Source organism: Acipenser ruthenus, chromosome 3 (assembly GCF_902713425.1).
Source record: "Acipenser ruthenus chromosome 3, fAciRut3.2 maternal haplotype, whole genome shotgun sequence".
Lineage (NCBI taxonomy): Eukaryota > Metazoa > Chordata > Actinopteri > Acipenseriformes > Acipenseridae > Acipenser > Acipenser ruthenus.
This window is the reverse complement of record NC_081191.1, coordinates 39,683,466-39,702,074: the sequence shown is the minus strand read 5'-3', so window position 1 is coordinate 39,702,074 and position 18,609 is coordinate 39,683,466. Positions and strand designations below refer to the sequence as shown.

The following is an 18,609-nucleotide window of genomic DNA, read 5'->3' as shown; positions in this document are numbered from 1 at the left end:
AATGTACATTTTGCTTTGGCAAAATTTCTGGCATTACACCAAGCATTAATTAGGCAACCGGATTGTAAAATTAACAGAGCTGAGTGTCAGCTGCATTATAAAAACAACAATGTATAATCAGGTTCATAACATGATATATTAATTAGTCTGCAGCTGCTATATTAACACCTTCATTAACATCACTCAATACAATATAACTGCAGCACAGCTTTAAAACAACATCATTCAGATAGATACCTATGTCTACATAATTAATATAGAATCCTTTATTTTATTGTGAAAATCTGAACAGCTCTTTTTTAACACCGATGAAAGAAACTGTAACTACGCATAATGGAGATGATAATACTGACATCCGCATACGACTCTTAAGGCTGCCACACACCAGACGCAATGTGATTTTTTAATTGGCAACGTGATACTTCAAAGCGACATGACCATACACACCAGAAGTGACACAGCGGCGATGTGACAGGTTTGAAAACTGCCAGATCTATAGAACTTTTAAAAATTGTTATTAACAAAACTATGGTACATATTTGTCAACATGATGTGGAAATTATTAGTGTCGTCTCTGATGGTATTTCAACACATATGGCAATACATCATACATACCAGGCTTATCCAGTTCCATCGAAATGGACTCCAATATATTGTCTTTCAAATCTGTATCTTTATAATTGTGATGACTTTGTCATAAAGCTCTGGGTATTTTTTCAACAGCAAGTATTATTGTTTCCTCCATCATTTTGGATACCGCTTCACTTTTTTCTTATTAATTATATGACCAACTGTGGTACTTTATATACTTTTAAAGACAAGAAATACAAATACAAAGAAGTTGGTTTTCATGAAGGGCAAGAGTATATAGATGCACTGCTGTTTAGATCAATTAAATAGACCTCTTGGTCGTCAGTGCTTTCCTAATGCTGGTTGAATCTGCACCACTAATTCAAATCAGGCCTAAACAAAAAGCTAAACTTTGAAGCCAAAAATAAATATGAGCTGGTTTAGCAAATGTAGAGTGTCAGGCCAGGGGAGATTGAATGTTCATTTCTTAATTGGATAGTTAAGCAAAAATAGGGTGAACAGACTTGCATCTACTTCATGCTGTTTTGTGATCATTATATCACTGTCAGGATGCAGGGGTGCAAATCATTTTGAAAATTGGTGCTAAACTGTTTTGAAAGTTTAGCACCAGAGAGCCTGCTGGTGCTAAATTCTCAAACCCCACTTTAATCAAGCCCCCCTCCCCATTCTCTTCAATGAGTTTTTAGTGTTAGAATTAGGCAAAAAGTGCGCTGCGAAGACTTGCAACCAGTTTCTGCAGTTAAACTTCCCACACGACACAAACCTTCTCTCCTGTGTATGTGGATGAGTGTGGGTGGATCATGTGACTAGTCCTGACCCAATGAGAAACTGTCATCATCTATGGTTGCTAAGGAATAATACAAAAAAAAAAAATAAACATGTTTACTGGTACCAGACTTTTATGTTGCTGGCGCTATATGAGGTACCTTGGTGCTAGAATCTAGCACCATAGCGCCGAATTTGCACCCCTGGGATGGTATTTCCTCTTCATGACATGTGGAGAGAATTCAGTACTTGGATGAAAACTGGCTTTTAATAAGCCATGCAAATTTGTAATGAGCCTCTAAATCCCCCTACTTAAAATGTACGGTATCTTTAAAACATCTGACTTCAGTGCTGCACTAATTGTAGCATGTTTACTAAAAAAAAAAACTTTAGAGTCAAACAAGTACGAAAGTCCTCTGCGTAGCCTTGTTGGTTCCTGTTGGTGAATAAATCACCTTGATTGCCACAACCAGGGAATTGATCATTTTATTTATCCTACTGAACAAAGTCCTTAAACCAAGGGGAAGTGCTCCACAAATTACTGCCAACATGACATTTAGTTAAACTGTGTTCTACCTTTGTTTTTGTTTTCCTGCTTGTGAAGAAAAGCTAATGTGCCATGTCTCAGACCTCAGGAGGGTTTATTACTGCAACAGGGACAGCTTCAAAAACCCAACTGGCAAAATCTGTTTTACTAATTTACAAGACAAAAGCTGCCTTATTTATTGTATCGACCATTTCCTTCAACCGACCGCATAAGTTGAATAAGTTATGGTGTGCATTCAACACCCAGAGCTTTTATGTTTGGGAAATCATCTGGGATTAAAATGTATCAAATGAATTGATCTTATATTTATGAAGCTGCAGTAGTCTATTCCTCTGTGTATCAACGCCTCGCTCAATGAAGTTCTGAAAACTATTAATTTGAGGACCTTCATAGGGACGTTGATAAAGGCTCTGGTGACCAAGCTTGAAATGGAAAGTTTTTTTTAAAATTCTTTTTAAAATTTTTTTTTTTATATATTTTATTTATCACCTGATACATATCCTGTTAGGTGTTTTCCATATCATTCACTATTTTTTGTTTCTTTGTAGATCATGACACTGTGACAGGGTACACCCCACCCCTGTGTGTATTTGTATTATTATTACTGTTATTCTTTAATGTATTTGTGTTTATTTTAGTTCAATGTAGTTTGGCAGGGACAATGTTTGCTTCTCGTCTCTGCCAAACTACATCCTGTGAGAATGCGTGGTCGGCAGCTGATGATTTTTTGACAAATTGGCTGTCGACCACGCATATTAGAAATCGTGTGCAGAATGTGGTTGAGGGATAAACTTGGTAACTGATAGCCAGTTAATCCCTTGACCACTATAAAAACCAGCAGCTTTTACTGACCAGGGTGGAGAAAAGGAGAAAGAACGAGATAGAGCGGAGAGAAAGAAATTTAAAACAACAATTGCTACTTGTGCTGGACGTTTGGACTGTTTTGTGTTACAAGATTGTTTTGTTTGACTATTTGCTTTGCTTTGTGAGCTTTATTATTTGATTTATTTAAATAAATACGTGCACTGGCGCAGAAAACCCCAACTTACCTTCTCTGACTTGCGTGTTTACCTTCTTGCCACAGACACTTTTTTAACCCCCGAAAAAGCTGAAATTCAGAAGATTTCTTTTTTTTTAATGAACCCACTAGAGGTGTGCAACAGTCATTCTGCCCCCCCTGCAACTGTGGCAACAGTTAGTTAAGTCATGGGAAATCGTTATACAAATTCACAGTTTTAAAGGAGAGAGTAATTCCAGCTGCACATCCATAGTTTTTCAAACCACCTTATTCAGAATTTTAGCTTCTACATTGGTTGAACTCGACATCAAAGCAAACCATTCATTATTTGTATATTGATGCTGGAGATGTGGTTTACCATTAATGATAAAGCAATTGAATTCCTTTCTTTTGTATGCTGGTACACTCTATATATAAACATATGTCTGTTCATTCGGGCTAAAAAAAATAAATAAATGCATAAATAAATAAATGTATTTTTTAACAAACGTGGTATACCTTCTATAGTCCCAGTGTAGTCTGTATATACAAAAAAAAACATTTAAAACACAGACATGTTCATTCGGTTTGATTACCTGTGCACAATGTCAGCGCAGTGCTGTGAACAACACAAGAATACTGCCAATATTCTAAAGCTATTCACAGGGAATAAATACAAGCAGCTTTTTAAAATCAGCAAACAGATGTTCCTGGCAGTTCATCCAAAGAATGCCAGTGTTTTCATAGATGGTTAATTCCTGGTTATAATAAAATGTATGATCTTCTGCCCCAGAAATAAAATACTACCGGCTTGGGATGTTTAACTGTCGGCCTAGAAAATCAAGCTGGGTCCACACCTGAGCTGTGGCGATTCCCTTGTGTAGATGTGGATGTGTCAATGCAAATACAGCCACAAACAAAAGTATTGGCACCCTACACTTAATCTAAGATAATTCAAGAAAACATGTTAAATACAAGCATTTAGCAACTAATTAATATGGCAAAGACCAAAATAAACAATTTCTGGTATTTTGCCAAACAATCTTTATTAAAAAAAATATATATATATATATTGTGCTTTTTTCCAATAAAATGTTGAAATTCTGCCTAAATTTCAGCTCGGCTAAATATCAAATATGTCTTCAGGTCGGACATCATTAGAAAGGTAATGTGGCACATCATTTAAGTTTTATTAAGGTGAACAATATCTAAATAAACTATATAACCTATATACACTAGTTACAAACACACACACACACACACACACACACACACACACATATTTTTATATATACTACAGTTTCTATAGACCATTGGTTCAGGGGGCTACTATCTTACCGACAATCATGTGGTTGCATACGTCACAGAAGGTGGGCTTCTTGAATACGTGCTCCATGAAACTGTGTGCCCTGGTGTCCACCTGCTTCTGGCTCTTGGTGGGTGAAGAGGTCAGGCTCCCCAAGGTGGACAGCTGCCCAGTACTGGTGCTCACTTTCGATAACAAGTCCACCTGCAGCTTCATGTCACTGTTGGTTCTTTGAAAAAAGTTTTCAACACTCTTACTCCTCAGGCTCTTGGTTCTGAAGGATAGGGATCTCTTCAGCTTCTGGAGCTGTTGAGGAATCACAAATAAGTCTTGAATATCACCAGATTAACAATGACTAACACCGCTTAAAGGCCTGTAATTACATCAGGTAAAACAGGTTACTGTGTAAGAGCAGGGTCCATTGGTAATTACCCAGTTATTACAATGTAATTACACAGCTATCCATGCTCTGTGCTACCAACTGTCCAATAGAGCTGCATGAAACAGTCATCAGTTACACTTCTGTTGTTTTAAGGACATTTATTACTAAATACAGTATGCCTAATTCTGGGTGTTTGAACCTGCTTCACCATTCCAGTACAACAACAACAAAAGGCAGTACCATTTCTGAAATACCTATTAAGTCACGCTTGTGGATGGTCCTTTTTTAATTTATTTATAGAAGAACGGATGCACTGAGCTGGGCAGATGATTCAGAACGAAGGGAACACCTGGTAAAGCACTTGAAGGAAACGTGGAATTAGAAAATCAAAAGGACTATCTGGCAAAAGTGATGGATGAAATTCCTTGAATCGGCTAAACAGTCAAGCAAGACTTTTATCCTGCAACAATTTAACGAGGAACAGTCAATCAAGACAACAGAGGCAACTTTATTGAAAACACAAATGTTTATGAAAAATATAATTGCACAGCACTAGATTATTCAAATCACTAATACTATCTTTCAGCTTGCCCATGATAAGGCAATAAGCATGTATGCATACAGTACTATTTACAAACCACTAACCAAGATCATGCAACAGTCTCTTGACACAGGGGTTGTACCGACAGACTGGAGAATTGCAAACGTAATACCGATCCACAAAAAGGAAGACAAAACTGAATCAGGTAACTACAGACCAATAAGCCTGACTTCTATTATATGTAAACTTATGGAAACTATAATAAGATCCAAAATGGAAAATTACCTATATGGTAACAATATCCTGGGAGACAGTCAGCATGGTTTTAGGAAAGGGAGATCGTGTCTAACTAACCTGCTTGATTTTTTTGAGGATGCAACATCGACAATGGATAATTGCAAAGCATACGGCATGGTTTATTTAGATTTCCAGAAAGCTTTTGACAAAGTCCCGCATAAAAGATTCATTCTCAAACTGAACGCAGTAGGGATTCAAGGAAATGCATGCACATGGATTAGGGAGTGGTTAACGTGTAGAAAACAGAAAGTACTGATTAGAGGAGAAACCTCAAAATGGAGCGAGGTAACCAGTGGTGTACCACAGGGATCAGTATTAGGTCCTCTGCTATTCCTAATCTACATTAATGATTTAGATTCCGGTATAGTAAATAAACGTGTTACATTTGCAGACGACACAGAAATAGGAGGAGTGGCAAACACTGTTGCAGCAGCAAAGGTCATTCAAAATGATCTAGACAGCATTCAGAACTGGGCAGACACATGGCGAATGACATTTAATAGAGAAAAGTGTAAGGTACTGCACGCAGGCAATAAAAATGTGTATTATAAATATCATATAGGAGATACTGAAATTAAAGAAGGAAAAAGACCTAGGAGTTTATGTTGACTCAGAAATGTCTTCATCTAAATCTTCAATGTGGGGTAGCTATAAAAAAAGCCCAACAAGATGCTCGGATATATTGTGAAAAGTGTTGAATTTAAATCAAGGGAAGTAATGTTAAAACTTACAATGCATTAGTAAGACCTCATCTAGAATATTGTGTTCAGTTCTGGTCACCTCGTTATAAAAAGGATATTGCTGCTCTAGAAAGCAGTGCAAAGAAGAGCGACCATAATTATCCTGGGTTTGAAAGGCATGTCTTATGCATACAGGCTGAAAGAATTAAATCTATTCAATCTTGAACAAAAAAGACTACGCGGTGATCTGATTCAAGCATTCAAAATTCTAAAAGGTATTGACAATGTCGACCCATGAGAATTTTTCGACCTGAAAAAAGAAACAAGGACCAAATGGAGATTAAATAAAGGAGCATTCAGAACAGAAAATAGGAGGCACTTTTTTACACAGAGAATTGTGAGGGTCTGGAACCAACTCCCCAGTAATGTTGTTGAAGCTGACACGCTGGGATCCTTCAAGAATCTGCTTGATGAGATTCTGGGATCAATAAGCTACTAACAACCAAACGAGCAAGATGGACCCTGTCCGACATCATCAAAAAGACGCAAAAAACAGGTCTCTAGTCGTTTTTTTCTGTGGAAAAAGCAGAGAAAACCATTCAATGGCCGAGTGAGACTGATAGGACCCGAGAGAAGCCGAAAAAAAAGGGCGTATCTCATGAATACTAATAGCTCCGACACCACATAGATAACACGGACATAAACAAACAAGATAGCTGCTTCTGCATCCAGCGCTCAAAGAATATCACAGACATTTGCAGAGCTTTTTTTAGATGTTATAGTAATAAAATAATGACTTGGATCGTATTGTTGAGGAGTTTGGTGATAAAACGAGTGATCAAGAGATGATTTATCGGTATGTACTATTATTAAGAGATATTTGAAAAATATAGCAAACAAGGGTAGGGCGGGGCTGGAGATGTAGTACTGAGTGTCCTGCATATCAACAGGACACTAAGTACTGCATCTTATACTAGTACTTATAAATAATTTCCTGATCACTTGTTTTATCACCATACTCCTCAATAATGTGATCCAAGCCAGTATTTTATTACTATAACATCTCAAAAAGCTTGGCAAATGTCTGTGACATTCTTTGAGCACTGGATGCGGAAGCAGCTATCTTGTTTGTTTATGTCTGTGGCGAAGGGACTATGTGTATTGCTCAGCTCCGCCTCCTTTTTTTCCGGCTTCTCTAGGCTTCTATCAGTCTCACTAGGCCATTAAAAGGTTTTCTCTGCTTCTTCCGGTGAAAAAAACAACCAAAGACCTGTGCTTGACGTCTTTTTGATGATGTCGGACAGGGTCCGACATCGGATCAGAAAGGAAAAATTGTAATGTCGGATCTGATCTAGCACTTCTGATATGAGGTGGCAGTGCATTCCACAATCTGGGCTTCATATAAATGTTTTCAAATTTCTATGAAGTCCAAATATGAGGATAATTTGGGAACTGGTAAACAACAAATATTCTTTGCCAAGTTTGAAAAAAAACAAACAGTCTAAAGTAATTCTAATTCAGTCTAAAACCTAATTAGTAATCATAAGATTCAAAAAATGCATGTCCACTGAAGTAAATCAAAGAACAAACTGAGCAAATTTTCAAATTTAAGAAGTTTTAAAAAAACACAATACCCTGGGGTATCATGAGTTTAGTTGATTCTTATAAATTATTTAGTCCCTCTCAGCTTATCAAAACAAGCAGTACATCTTTTTCTGACCTAAATGTACCATTAATTTATGGAATAAAGCGTTGGAAATACATATTCCATATACATATATTGTAATCCTGCTCATCCTTTACAAAGCATTCATCCATTCGAATCATGTGACAATGTGACTTTTCTAACCTGCTAGATAAATGACAGCTGCGTCAGTCAGGTGTCCTAATCCGAAGACATTTAACAAAGTCAGTTATCTACAGGTAATGACTGCTGAGGAATGTTAGATTTTTGTCTTAAAAAATGAGATGCAGCTTAATGCAAATTACTGGAAATTACTGGAATTGCCACAGCATACTGCATTGGTACACTGCTTGTTCGGTAAGACATTTTGATAGACAAGGGGATAAAAATGTCAAGGCTGTCTCATACTTCTCTCTGTAATAAGAGTCAAAGGTACAGGAGGTAAATATGCTCTCCACATGAACATTTCAGGACCTAGACAAAACATTATTTATAAGCAAAGGCCACTGTAGGAGGAAGTCAATGAGGTGGGTGTCTTGGAAACCACAGAAATATGAGAAAAAAAACAACAAAAAAGACCGATATTTCTACTTGAGGAAAGATGTTTTAAACTGAGACTAATTTAATATGGCAATATTGTTGATTTTATTTGTCTGAATTATTTATTGTACTGAAAATATATTTTCGATCTTCATTTTTCTGGCATACTGTCATCTTGAGCTGCAAAAGAGAAGAAGCACTGCTACTGAGAGATGTTTTGTTCCTTTCTCTCTCTCTTCCTTTATACAACCTACTTTTTTTTACCTAAGAATTTGTCCATAAAGAGATTCTGATATATAGTATTTAATTAAAAGTATTAGCGTAGGCTACTTGATTTGTATTTTTTATTTTCAACAGCAGGTGTTCCTTAGTAAAATTAAAAAATGAAAGACATACAGACAAACCTGAATCAACAGAAGTAAGATGGAAGGGGTGGTACATACAGAAAATAAGTTAGTCCTAATTATGATTTGATTCAAGAAAAAAAATACTTCTGAGCTAGATTCAAATAAATTGTGTTTTTTAGGGGCGGTACGGTACACTTTCAATGACCCTGCCTAAAAAAAAATCTCGAAGAAGGCTGTGTAGACTCGGGTGTATCTGGAGTAACATGGGTTAACTAGTGGGATAAATGATAGAAGTACCTGACTCTGAATAGTTCACCCCCAGGTCTTTGTAAGTCACTTTGGATAAAAGCGTCTGCTAAATGACTAAAAAACTAAATATATGTATGTTACAGAATAGAACTGAGGAACTACAACATTTGACTACTGAAATAAATCTTCTCTGCTTGTACCCACAATCCATGTCTGAACCGTCTATACTGCCTTCTAGCCTGGATTAATATCAAATCTGCCTGCCCATCATTACATCATCATGGTGAACTCAACCAGGGTTTGAAAAAACACTAAATGCGTTGTTTGGATTTCCAGATGGAATTGTGTGGAATCTGACTAAGAAATCTGCTTCCTTGAAGCTGTGTTAACATACTGATTGAGAGAACATTTTACTCATCATCAATCCATGAATTATCAACCTGTTTATTCATGACAACTTTATTACTTCCTGTTGGTTTCCCCCAATTTATTTATAGAACGCTTATCCATGCTTAATAGTTCACTTGTTAATCAGTGCAATGATTAAATAAAAGTCAGCCTGATCCTGTTTTAATGTCACTGCCATAAATTATGACTCATTACCATGTAGTTTTGATCCTACTATAAAGTGCAACTTGTAACTAAAACTAGTAAAAAACAGCTTAGACACAGGTTTGGGTCTTTAAATAGCCTTCTCGTTTCCAGGTGACTATGAAACATAGACCAGACTTGGATATACTGGAACCTATTTTGTCAAACTTTGTAAATGTGCTTTTTGTTTTTTCAAAAGCATAAACATTAGAGGTTAATATTAGGAATTATGCAGCTAGGTTAATATTAGGAATTAAACAGTTAGTTTGATAATCTAAAAACATAAAACATCTTAAAGGGAATTACTTCGAAAATCCAAGTATCTACACACCCCTATTTTTACTGAAATCAGTCCCAATATCATTTGTCTCTAAAACTGTCATTTCCTGGGTTTGAAAATTCATGATAATGTCACTTCAACTCTGTTAGGCACTCTACATATAAATAAATAGAGAGAGTAGGTGGAGCTGTCAAGAGTTGAAAGGTTACATTGTCATAAGATTTGAATGGAATGAGGAAGGCTGTTAGTCCAAGCACGTAAAATTCTCCAGATGCTCAAGCTCAAAACTGATTTAAAGAAAAATTGTAATCGCTCAATATTGGAGCAACAGATCCAAGAGCCACTCAAAATCACTGCAAACACCATACCACAGAAAGGGAAATATAAAGCAATAAAAAAGGCATTTTCTTTTCATGCAGAATGCTAACAGATAAAAAAAAAAGGTCATCAAAAGAGGATGTTCACCCAACCCAATCATTATAGAGCATTGGTGGTAGTTTACTGGCTTCTCATCACTGGCAGAGGGTGCTGGCTGCTTGCTTACCCTCCTGTCCAGCACCCATGCTGGCAGATGCTTGATAACAAGTTCCAGTGGATGTTCAACCCACTCCGTGTCAGAGCATGTTTTTAGGCTGTGTAAATATCCTCATTATTGACAGGGTTATCATCCCTGAAAGAAGCAGCTGTCTGGTGTTACAATCTGAGTATGGTATGAAGTCGAATAATATTGGCGATCCCTGCCAGTGCCAATGGAGACAACTATGTAGCACTACCCACTATTAACCCCTTCACCTCCAGATGTAAAAATGAAGGTGCATGCCAGTACCAGATTTTGAAATAATTTTAACTGCTGTTTTTACCCCTGAAATGGGTATAAAATACTATTAGAAAGAAAATAAAACCTAAAGCAATGACACATTATATATATATATATATATATATATATATATATATATATATATATATATATATATATATATATACATTGCTGTGCAAAAGTCTTAGACATGTTGCATTTTTCTACTCTGATGCATTATGAGCATCAACAATTTATTCAAAGTCTCCACTAGTGTTTTCTACTATTATAACAACCTTGACTTGCATAATGAAGGAAAAACATTGAGTGAAATAGCTCTCATCACTCGATTTTCAAAGGTGTGGTATCCGAAGCATAATCAACAAGTACAGAGAAACATCATCTGTAATTGACAAACCCAGGACTGGAAGACCCAAAAAGCTGTCTAACAAGGATGAGCAATACTTGAAGATAATATCCTTAAGGAATAGAAAGAAGACAAGCTTTGAATTGACAAAAGAACTGGCAGAAGGCACAGGTGTCATTGTCCATCCATCAACAGTCCAAAGCACCTTTGACCACTTTCCATAGTCCAATTTCTGTGTTCTTGTGCATATTTTAGCCTTTTAGTCTTGTTCCCCTTTCTTAACAGAGGTATTCTTACTGCAACACATCCTTTAAGTCCTGATTTCAAGAGTGACCTTCGTACTGTTGATTTGAAACAATAGTTGAAATTGGGATACTGAAATGCTTGAAAATCTTCTTGTACCCTTCTAGAGCTTTATGACAATACATAATTTTTTGCCGAAGGTCAGATAGCTCTTTACTTTTTTCCATATTGACTTATTGATAATGAAAGCAATCATCCTATGCCTAACCCTTTTAACTCTATAAGAATGTTCACCTACAATCCAGCATTTTTTAGACTTTTCTAGAATTAGGCTATACATTATCATATTGAAATTACTAGTACCTTGTAGACAATACTATCATAGCATCAAAGGGTATGAATACTTTTGAATTAGCATTTTTGGAGTTTTGCAACAAAATTGCTGAAATAAATAATTGTAGACATCTATTTCTTGTAACTTTTACTTCCTTATCCACAAAAGCAAATCTTTTGCTGCAAAAGATTTTTCCTAAAATTCTTTGTTTTCGAGAAATTTCTAGAAATTGTACATTTCCATTGGGGTGAGTAAACTTTTGACTACAACTGTATATATTGTAAAAGAGCTTCACTCAGTCACGTTTGTTTGCCCCTTTTAAACTGAGACCCTACACACAGAATTGCAGTTTCAGTGCTGATGCGCTATTTTTAATAAACAAAATAAACAAAACAAAAATAAAAACCTAACTCCGTTTTGGAGCGCTGACTAAACACAGGAATCTAACTAACAAACAGGACAGCTAAGCTGTTTACCTGTTAAAACAAACACCAAACAAACAAAACAAAAACACACAGTTTTTTAACAAATACAAAAAAGGCTTTACACAATACCCTTTTTTTTTCTGCGACCGAGCACACCTTCAATCGGGCTCCTTCACACAGCAGGAGCCCCGAGCAGACTGCTTGCTCTCTATAAATACCTTGCACCTGGCTCTAATTTACAATGGTAGACAGGTGCAGGTGATAATTAAACAATAAATAATAATTAAACAACAATTAAACAAATAAACAAATACACCATCCCTGCCTTGTTACCTATATATTATATAATAACATTTCTGTTAACCTTTTAAGCCCTTGTGTGCCAGTAAAATAGGTATGTACTTTTTATTTTTTATGAACAATAACTAATATTTACTTTAGAAAAGAATACTACAAACATCATACACAGTACAAAATAAAACATTTTTTGTAAATGGAAACACATACAATTAACAATAAAATAAACAATATATTTGTAAACAGTATAATACTGTGACGAAGAGCGAATGAATCCGAATCAACAATCTCCCTCTCGACCGGTGAGGGCACTGTACAACAGGAACTGCGGGCTTCGTACTGAATGGTTGGGCAGTTCATTCCGGGGACAGTCGGAAGCCAGCCATTCAGGAAGAGGGCGGCGTTATGGTACCTGGAGTCATCGCCCTAGTACGGTGAACGAAGTTTCAGTCATGAATTGGAGGAGACGTGATTGAACTAGCTATCGGGGGGCGGGACTTAGGGTACTTTAGGGGGACGTGACGCCGTAATCGGTTCCTTTTGTTGTGGTTAATGGGAGGAAACAAGGACGGAACCTTGAATGAAGTGTGGTTCCATTGATAAAACGGTTGTGTTTGTTTTGCCAGGCGGCTGATACGAAGCCGGGAGCTGCAGCGAGAAGCCAGCCCGGACCTGAACGCACAAGAGCACCAGCACTCGGAGCACCTAGATCACCTGTACACCGGAGCACTACGAACCACTTTGCCACAAATACATACAAAAGATTTCTGAAGAATAAAAACAGGAAAACATGTAAGATTTGTGAAGATCACAAAAAACTTTCTGTAAATAATAACATGCACATTATTATTATATGATGCATATACGCTTGTTTGTTGTGAGCGCACTGAGGAATATGAACACCCTGAAGCATGCAGAGATGAATTGTGGGATGTACTGCTCTATTGCTGTATACTCAGGTGTGGAAAAAGTATTAAAACATGCATCCCAGCTTCTTATTCGCTAATATGCACTAATGTAACTCACATTTAATAAGTAACTGGGCCCTGGGGTATTTCAGGGGATAAATCGCCTCTGCTGCTCATTTCAAAGTTAAAACAAACACAGGGGGAACCCCTCTACGTCACCCATAAGTATTTATTCGCAGAGCCCTAAGTAGTGGAAGCCACGAGGGGTGGAAAAATGACTGAAATGCATTACCACTCCAGTAATCATTTTGTTTTGCTGTTCTCAATGTTTTCACCTGTCAGCGCCCCCCCCCCAAGCATAGTCTGAAGATTGCATGCACCTCTATACTGGACAAGGGAATGTTTCATATCCTTAGTAATGGACTTAACGACCACAAACCTGGTTCTAAACAAACAACAAGATGGCGTCGCCAGTTCGTTATTATGACATATCTGTGTTGTTCACTTCCCCTGCAGCGTGCAGGATTGTTTATTTATTTATTCGCTCCTGCAGCCTTCAGGACCAGCACTACTATAAACGCTTATTTAGCGTCTGAAATGTAAAAGCACGTTTCATAACACATATTAAGCACCTATGTAATAAAGGTAAACCAAAACATTATGATAGGATAGATAAACAGCCCTAAAAATTCACCATCCTGAACTACAAGATGTTAAGTGTGGTACCAGCCTTATTTATTTGAATAAAATCAAGAACAAATGACCCAGCTTATTTTTAAAAGCTCCAATATAAAACAAGTTTAATTGATATTTACATTGATATTATAATGTGTTAAAATATGTATGTATAAAGAAACACAAAATCTAGCCATGTACTACAGCAAACATCGTACAGCAATATCTAATCTGACTTTAATTTTTAGTTTAAAAATAGCATGCAAACCTGCATGGCTCTTGCCAAATTCTAAATTGCTTTAGGGAAAATGGAAGAATTTTCTTTTTGTTTACTATAAAGATGGAAATTGTTGACAGCGACACTGCTAAAATTTCACAAATCCAAAACTTAATCGTCCTTATTATAAGCACTCTGTCTTAGCTTTTACTGTAGAGTCAAAAACTAAACTCCAGCCCTGACTAACAAAAAATGACCATACCTAAAATAAACTCATTATCATTGTGTGGCAGTGTGGTAGGCGACAGCCCTGCCGAGGCACGGGGTTAACACATTTTAAGAAGTCAATTTCCGTTTTAAGTAATATCTTGTTCCCTTCAAACATGTTAAAGGAGAGATTTGGAAATAACACTAAGTTAATCAAAATGATGAAACGCAAGCAAATATACCATTCTAACTCCTAACACCCAAAAAGAAACAAAATGGGTGGGGTGCAAATATGATTGCCTGCCACGGGCGCTAAAATGCCTAGTTATATCTCTGTTTATCTGGGTCCAGAATGGGTTATTAGACAAGATAACAAAGGAAAGCAAATTCCATGTTAGACAGGGAAGAATACATACGGATCACACACACCCAATGTTATTATTCCTATGTGTGCCATGTTTGCATGCTGTTGTTGTACCAAATTCTGTTTTGGGCGGGGTATAAATACATATGGATGACTGTGACAGAAATACAGTGATTCTTGGTAGTAAATCTCCCTCCCGACCTGTGAGGGCGCTAAGCAGCGAGAACAGAGTACCTTGGACGGGTTGGCCTGACAGTTCTTTCCCAGGGTTCAAGGGAAGTCGGACATTTAGAAAGGGGGCAGAACTCCGGTGCATTAACTCAGTTCCAGTAGTCACGGATTGGTGGGGAGGCTGCACTTGTTTACCAAGGGGTCATGTGTGACGGCATAAAAGGGGACGGAGAGAATCAATCTGTTCCTTCGCTTTGGTTTCCGAGTTGAACCTGAAAGGACCCGTGAGAGAACCAGTGATATAAAGTATCGTGAGTGTTTGTTTGTTTGTCTGTCTATAATTGTTCTTGTTTGTTATTATTAGACGGCTAACATGTTCCGGAGCTGTCGACAAGGGCCAGCACCAAAACGCGGAACAGCACTGCAGTATTGTCACTTATAAACCTGTATCACCCACCACGAGCACTACTGCACGCACCCAGGACTGTGACTGTGTTAGTATATTGTGGGATGGATATTTGTATTTATTGTGTGGGACTGCAACCCTGTTATTATTTACTCCGTGCACTACACATTGTTGTGTATTGTGGGGGTTATTATTTGGTCACCAGACCTGGATTATAAAATAAACCATTTCAAACTGGATTACAAACTTCTCTGTCTGTTAATTACGCACTGCATGACTCCTGCACCTGTACACAATAAACCACTTTGCCATAGAGGGGCTCCCCTGTGTTTGCATTAACTTTTAAATGAGCAGCCTGAGGCGATTTATCCCCTGAAATACCCCATTTACTTATTCAATTTTAGTTACATTTGTGCATATTAGCGAATAAGAACATGGGATGCGAATAAGAAGCTGAATGCCAGGGAGACTCGGTCCGACTTGCTGTCACTATTTTTTACTGGTGGATAGTCGTATTGACTGTGCTGATGCTGGCAAACTAACTGGTTGAAGTTTACATTATCCACCCCTTTCATCTTTAGAAAATAGACATGGATTCTTAGATCATTACATATTCCACCAAAAGAAACCGTCATAATAACTAATGAACCAAACTAGCAGACAGAGTCCCGTCGTGTTTTCTGACGCTTTAGAAAATACTGAAATCGGTGGGAAAAACATGGGTGCAGACAAAAAAAAAAACGATCGAAATAATGTGATCCTCCAGCGGATCTCCTTTGAAAATAACCCCCATTATATCATTAAATAACACAAAAAAGACTAAAAGCTACAAAAGAGACATGCACATTTTTTTTTAGGTAATTAAACCTTAATCTATTGAAATGCTTCAGTCCTGGACTAGATTCTCTTCATCAAAACTGAACTATTAAAACATCTGATTTGCGTGTTAAGGAGGCTACTACCACAGTTTTTGTGGCATCAGTAAACAATGGGCCATATTTTCAAAGCATTTACTTAACAATCTTTAATTAACCTATTTTTTAAAGGAGAAAAAATACTTACAAAACTAGAAACAAACAACTAATATAATCCAAAGTGTATGTAGCAACCATTTAATTTTCGAAAAAAAGAGGAGTTAATTTAAACACTAAAGTAAATGCAATCTAATATCACATTACCAATTAGAAGAAAGCTAAAATATTTTGATGCAATCCATTAAAGATTAAGACATGTGTTTGTCATGTGGATTATAGTTCATTTTCACCAGCCTATAAACTCATGACTGTATATCATAACAGTGAAATAGGATAAATTTATGAAAAAACTAAAACAATGTTTCACAGTAATATGGAAATAACGATTATTGATTGAAGAACAAACATAGCAGACACATACCAAAAATGATTGGTTTAAGAACAGGTTCTTGATCAATACATTTTAAAAATGGCCTCAATGACAAACAAAAATACACAGCTTCAGCAGTTTTCCTCTCACTAAACACTGCATGTTTAAACATCAGTTTTGCTGCATTTTGACTTTACTTGCTATTACTCAAGGCTACAGATTATCCTCGCAGTTCAAACCCATTAAATCCATACTTCAAAAGAGCTTTTTTTGTGGAGCTCAATGAGCCATATAGAGCTCAAGAGCTATTATTTGGACAGCCCTGCTATGGTATCAGAATCCAGACAGCAGTTCAGTTTGTTTACAATCTTCAAAGTCCTTATTGGCAGTAGGTGCAACAGTTTCCTCCCACCTTAAAATCTGTGAGCAGCACTCTGAGGAGCTTGATTACCATTTTACCATTGACACATAAAAATACTTACTATTTTTTATACAGATTTCATTATTGAGTTTAACTTATTCATTAAGTATATTACATCTTTATAAAGTTTGGTGGAGAAAAATATCGTTATACTAATACTATTGTATAGAAAACATCTGCCATATATAGTCAGTATTTTCAACATGGGGTATACAGCACACCCTCAATATGTAAAAGCTATTTTAAATTCGTATAAGCTATTTTAAAAACTGCATCTTTGCAAAACTCCACCATCTCTGGAACCTTTAAACATATTTGCAAAACAAAATCTGACACCGTGCTTTCACAAGTACATAACATAAAATCTATTCTACACCAGCTCAATAGACCGCGTGTATATTGTATAATAAGGACCATTGAGTGGTCCTTAAACTATATTATATAATATGTTATCAGGAATTGGTACCTTTAAATTAATTACAATATGTGTAATCATTTATAAGCATCGTGTTTGTACTCTGTACTACATTGGAAAGCACAAATCCTACGATATACCCTTCTGTATTTGTAATTAAACACAGTTTGTTTATCGGTACATGGAATAAATAATTAGTATTAAATATGTTTTACGTCAAAAGGGAATCAGTGTGTCCTGAATAGATTCCAGTTTACTTACCGTTGATGTCGGTGACTGTGGCTGCTCCGTCTGCTCATGTTCGTTTTTTTCTATGGTGTCTGCATCTTCTAACGTGTTGCTTGGTGGAATCATTTTTGGATTTTTGAAAGACAAAACCCAATCACCACACCGACCGTTCTTTAATGCCTCACCTTCTTAAACGTCCACGTGGTTCTGCCCTTTTTATATTACATTGTGGTTGTTCCAACAGTTCAGTACTGTACCAGGTTTAACTGCTGAGTCCCAATGCCGTCAAACCCGAAAGCATCTCACTTAAGATGAAATTCCCTACCCACTTCAGAAGTCTGCTCTCTTGGGCGGAGAGACGCTCACACCGCCACTGGAATGGGCTGCTTTTTATGTTTATCTTTTCTTTTTACTTCATTAAACTCGTCTTCCAAAGAGGAAAAAAAGTTAAGCGTCTTGCTTATTTAATTACTGTTTTCGACACACACAAACAATGGGCACACTTTAGTTCAGTGACGGGTCGGTTTTTATTTAGTAGTTTACGTTTTGTTTTGTTTTTTAATAGATATGCTTTGGTTTTTTTATTGCATGTTTTAAGAAATCCTGCTCGCGCTTCTGTTCGACTGGTGCAGGCAAGGTTTTCACAACTCCAGCAACTATATCCACTTCACTCAGCTTGTATTCTGATAAACTGACCAGTTCAGGAAGGCAGCGACTTTGTTCATGTGTGAGTCTAGCAAACATATGATATAGATCAGGAAGGAGGAGCTGTTACTTTGGAAGCTGATAAAAGAACCTAATGCAAGCTCGACAACCTCACAAAATATTGTAAACTCTGTGCACACCCAATTGAGTACCACGGTATTCTCTGGAATATAGTGGTACTATGGAATAAAGTATATATAGCTGTATTGGTATTAAATAGAATAATACTGTAGTTTATTATAAATGTATTGTGCAGCATACAGCATATATTACACGAACAGATTGAGAA

General features: G+C 36.8%; 1 protein-coding gene across 1 annotated transcript in view; it reads right to left on the bottom strand.

The window, feature by feature from the left end:
- The window catches only part of LOC117435283 (SH3 and cysteine-rich domain-containing protein-like), a 59,727-nt gene extending 41,442 nt beyond the window's left edge, over positions 1 to 18,285 (bottom strand). The window contains exons 1-2 of the mRNA XM_034058329.3: positions 17,649 to 18,285; positions 4,239 to 4,512 (exon numbers count right to left, since the gene is read on the bottom strand). Of these exons, the coding sequence (XP_033914220.3) occupies positions 4,239 to 4,512; positions 17,649 to 17,741 (367 nt within the window). The 5' untranslated portion in view covers positions 17,742 to 18,285. The remainder of the gene's footprint in view (positions 1 to 4,238; positions 4,513 to 17,648) is intronic.
- Positions 18,286 to 18,609: the final 324 nt, after the last annotated feature.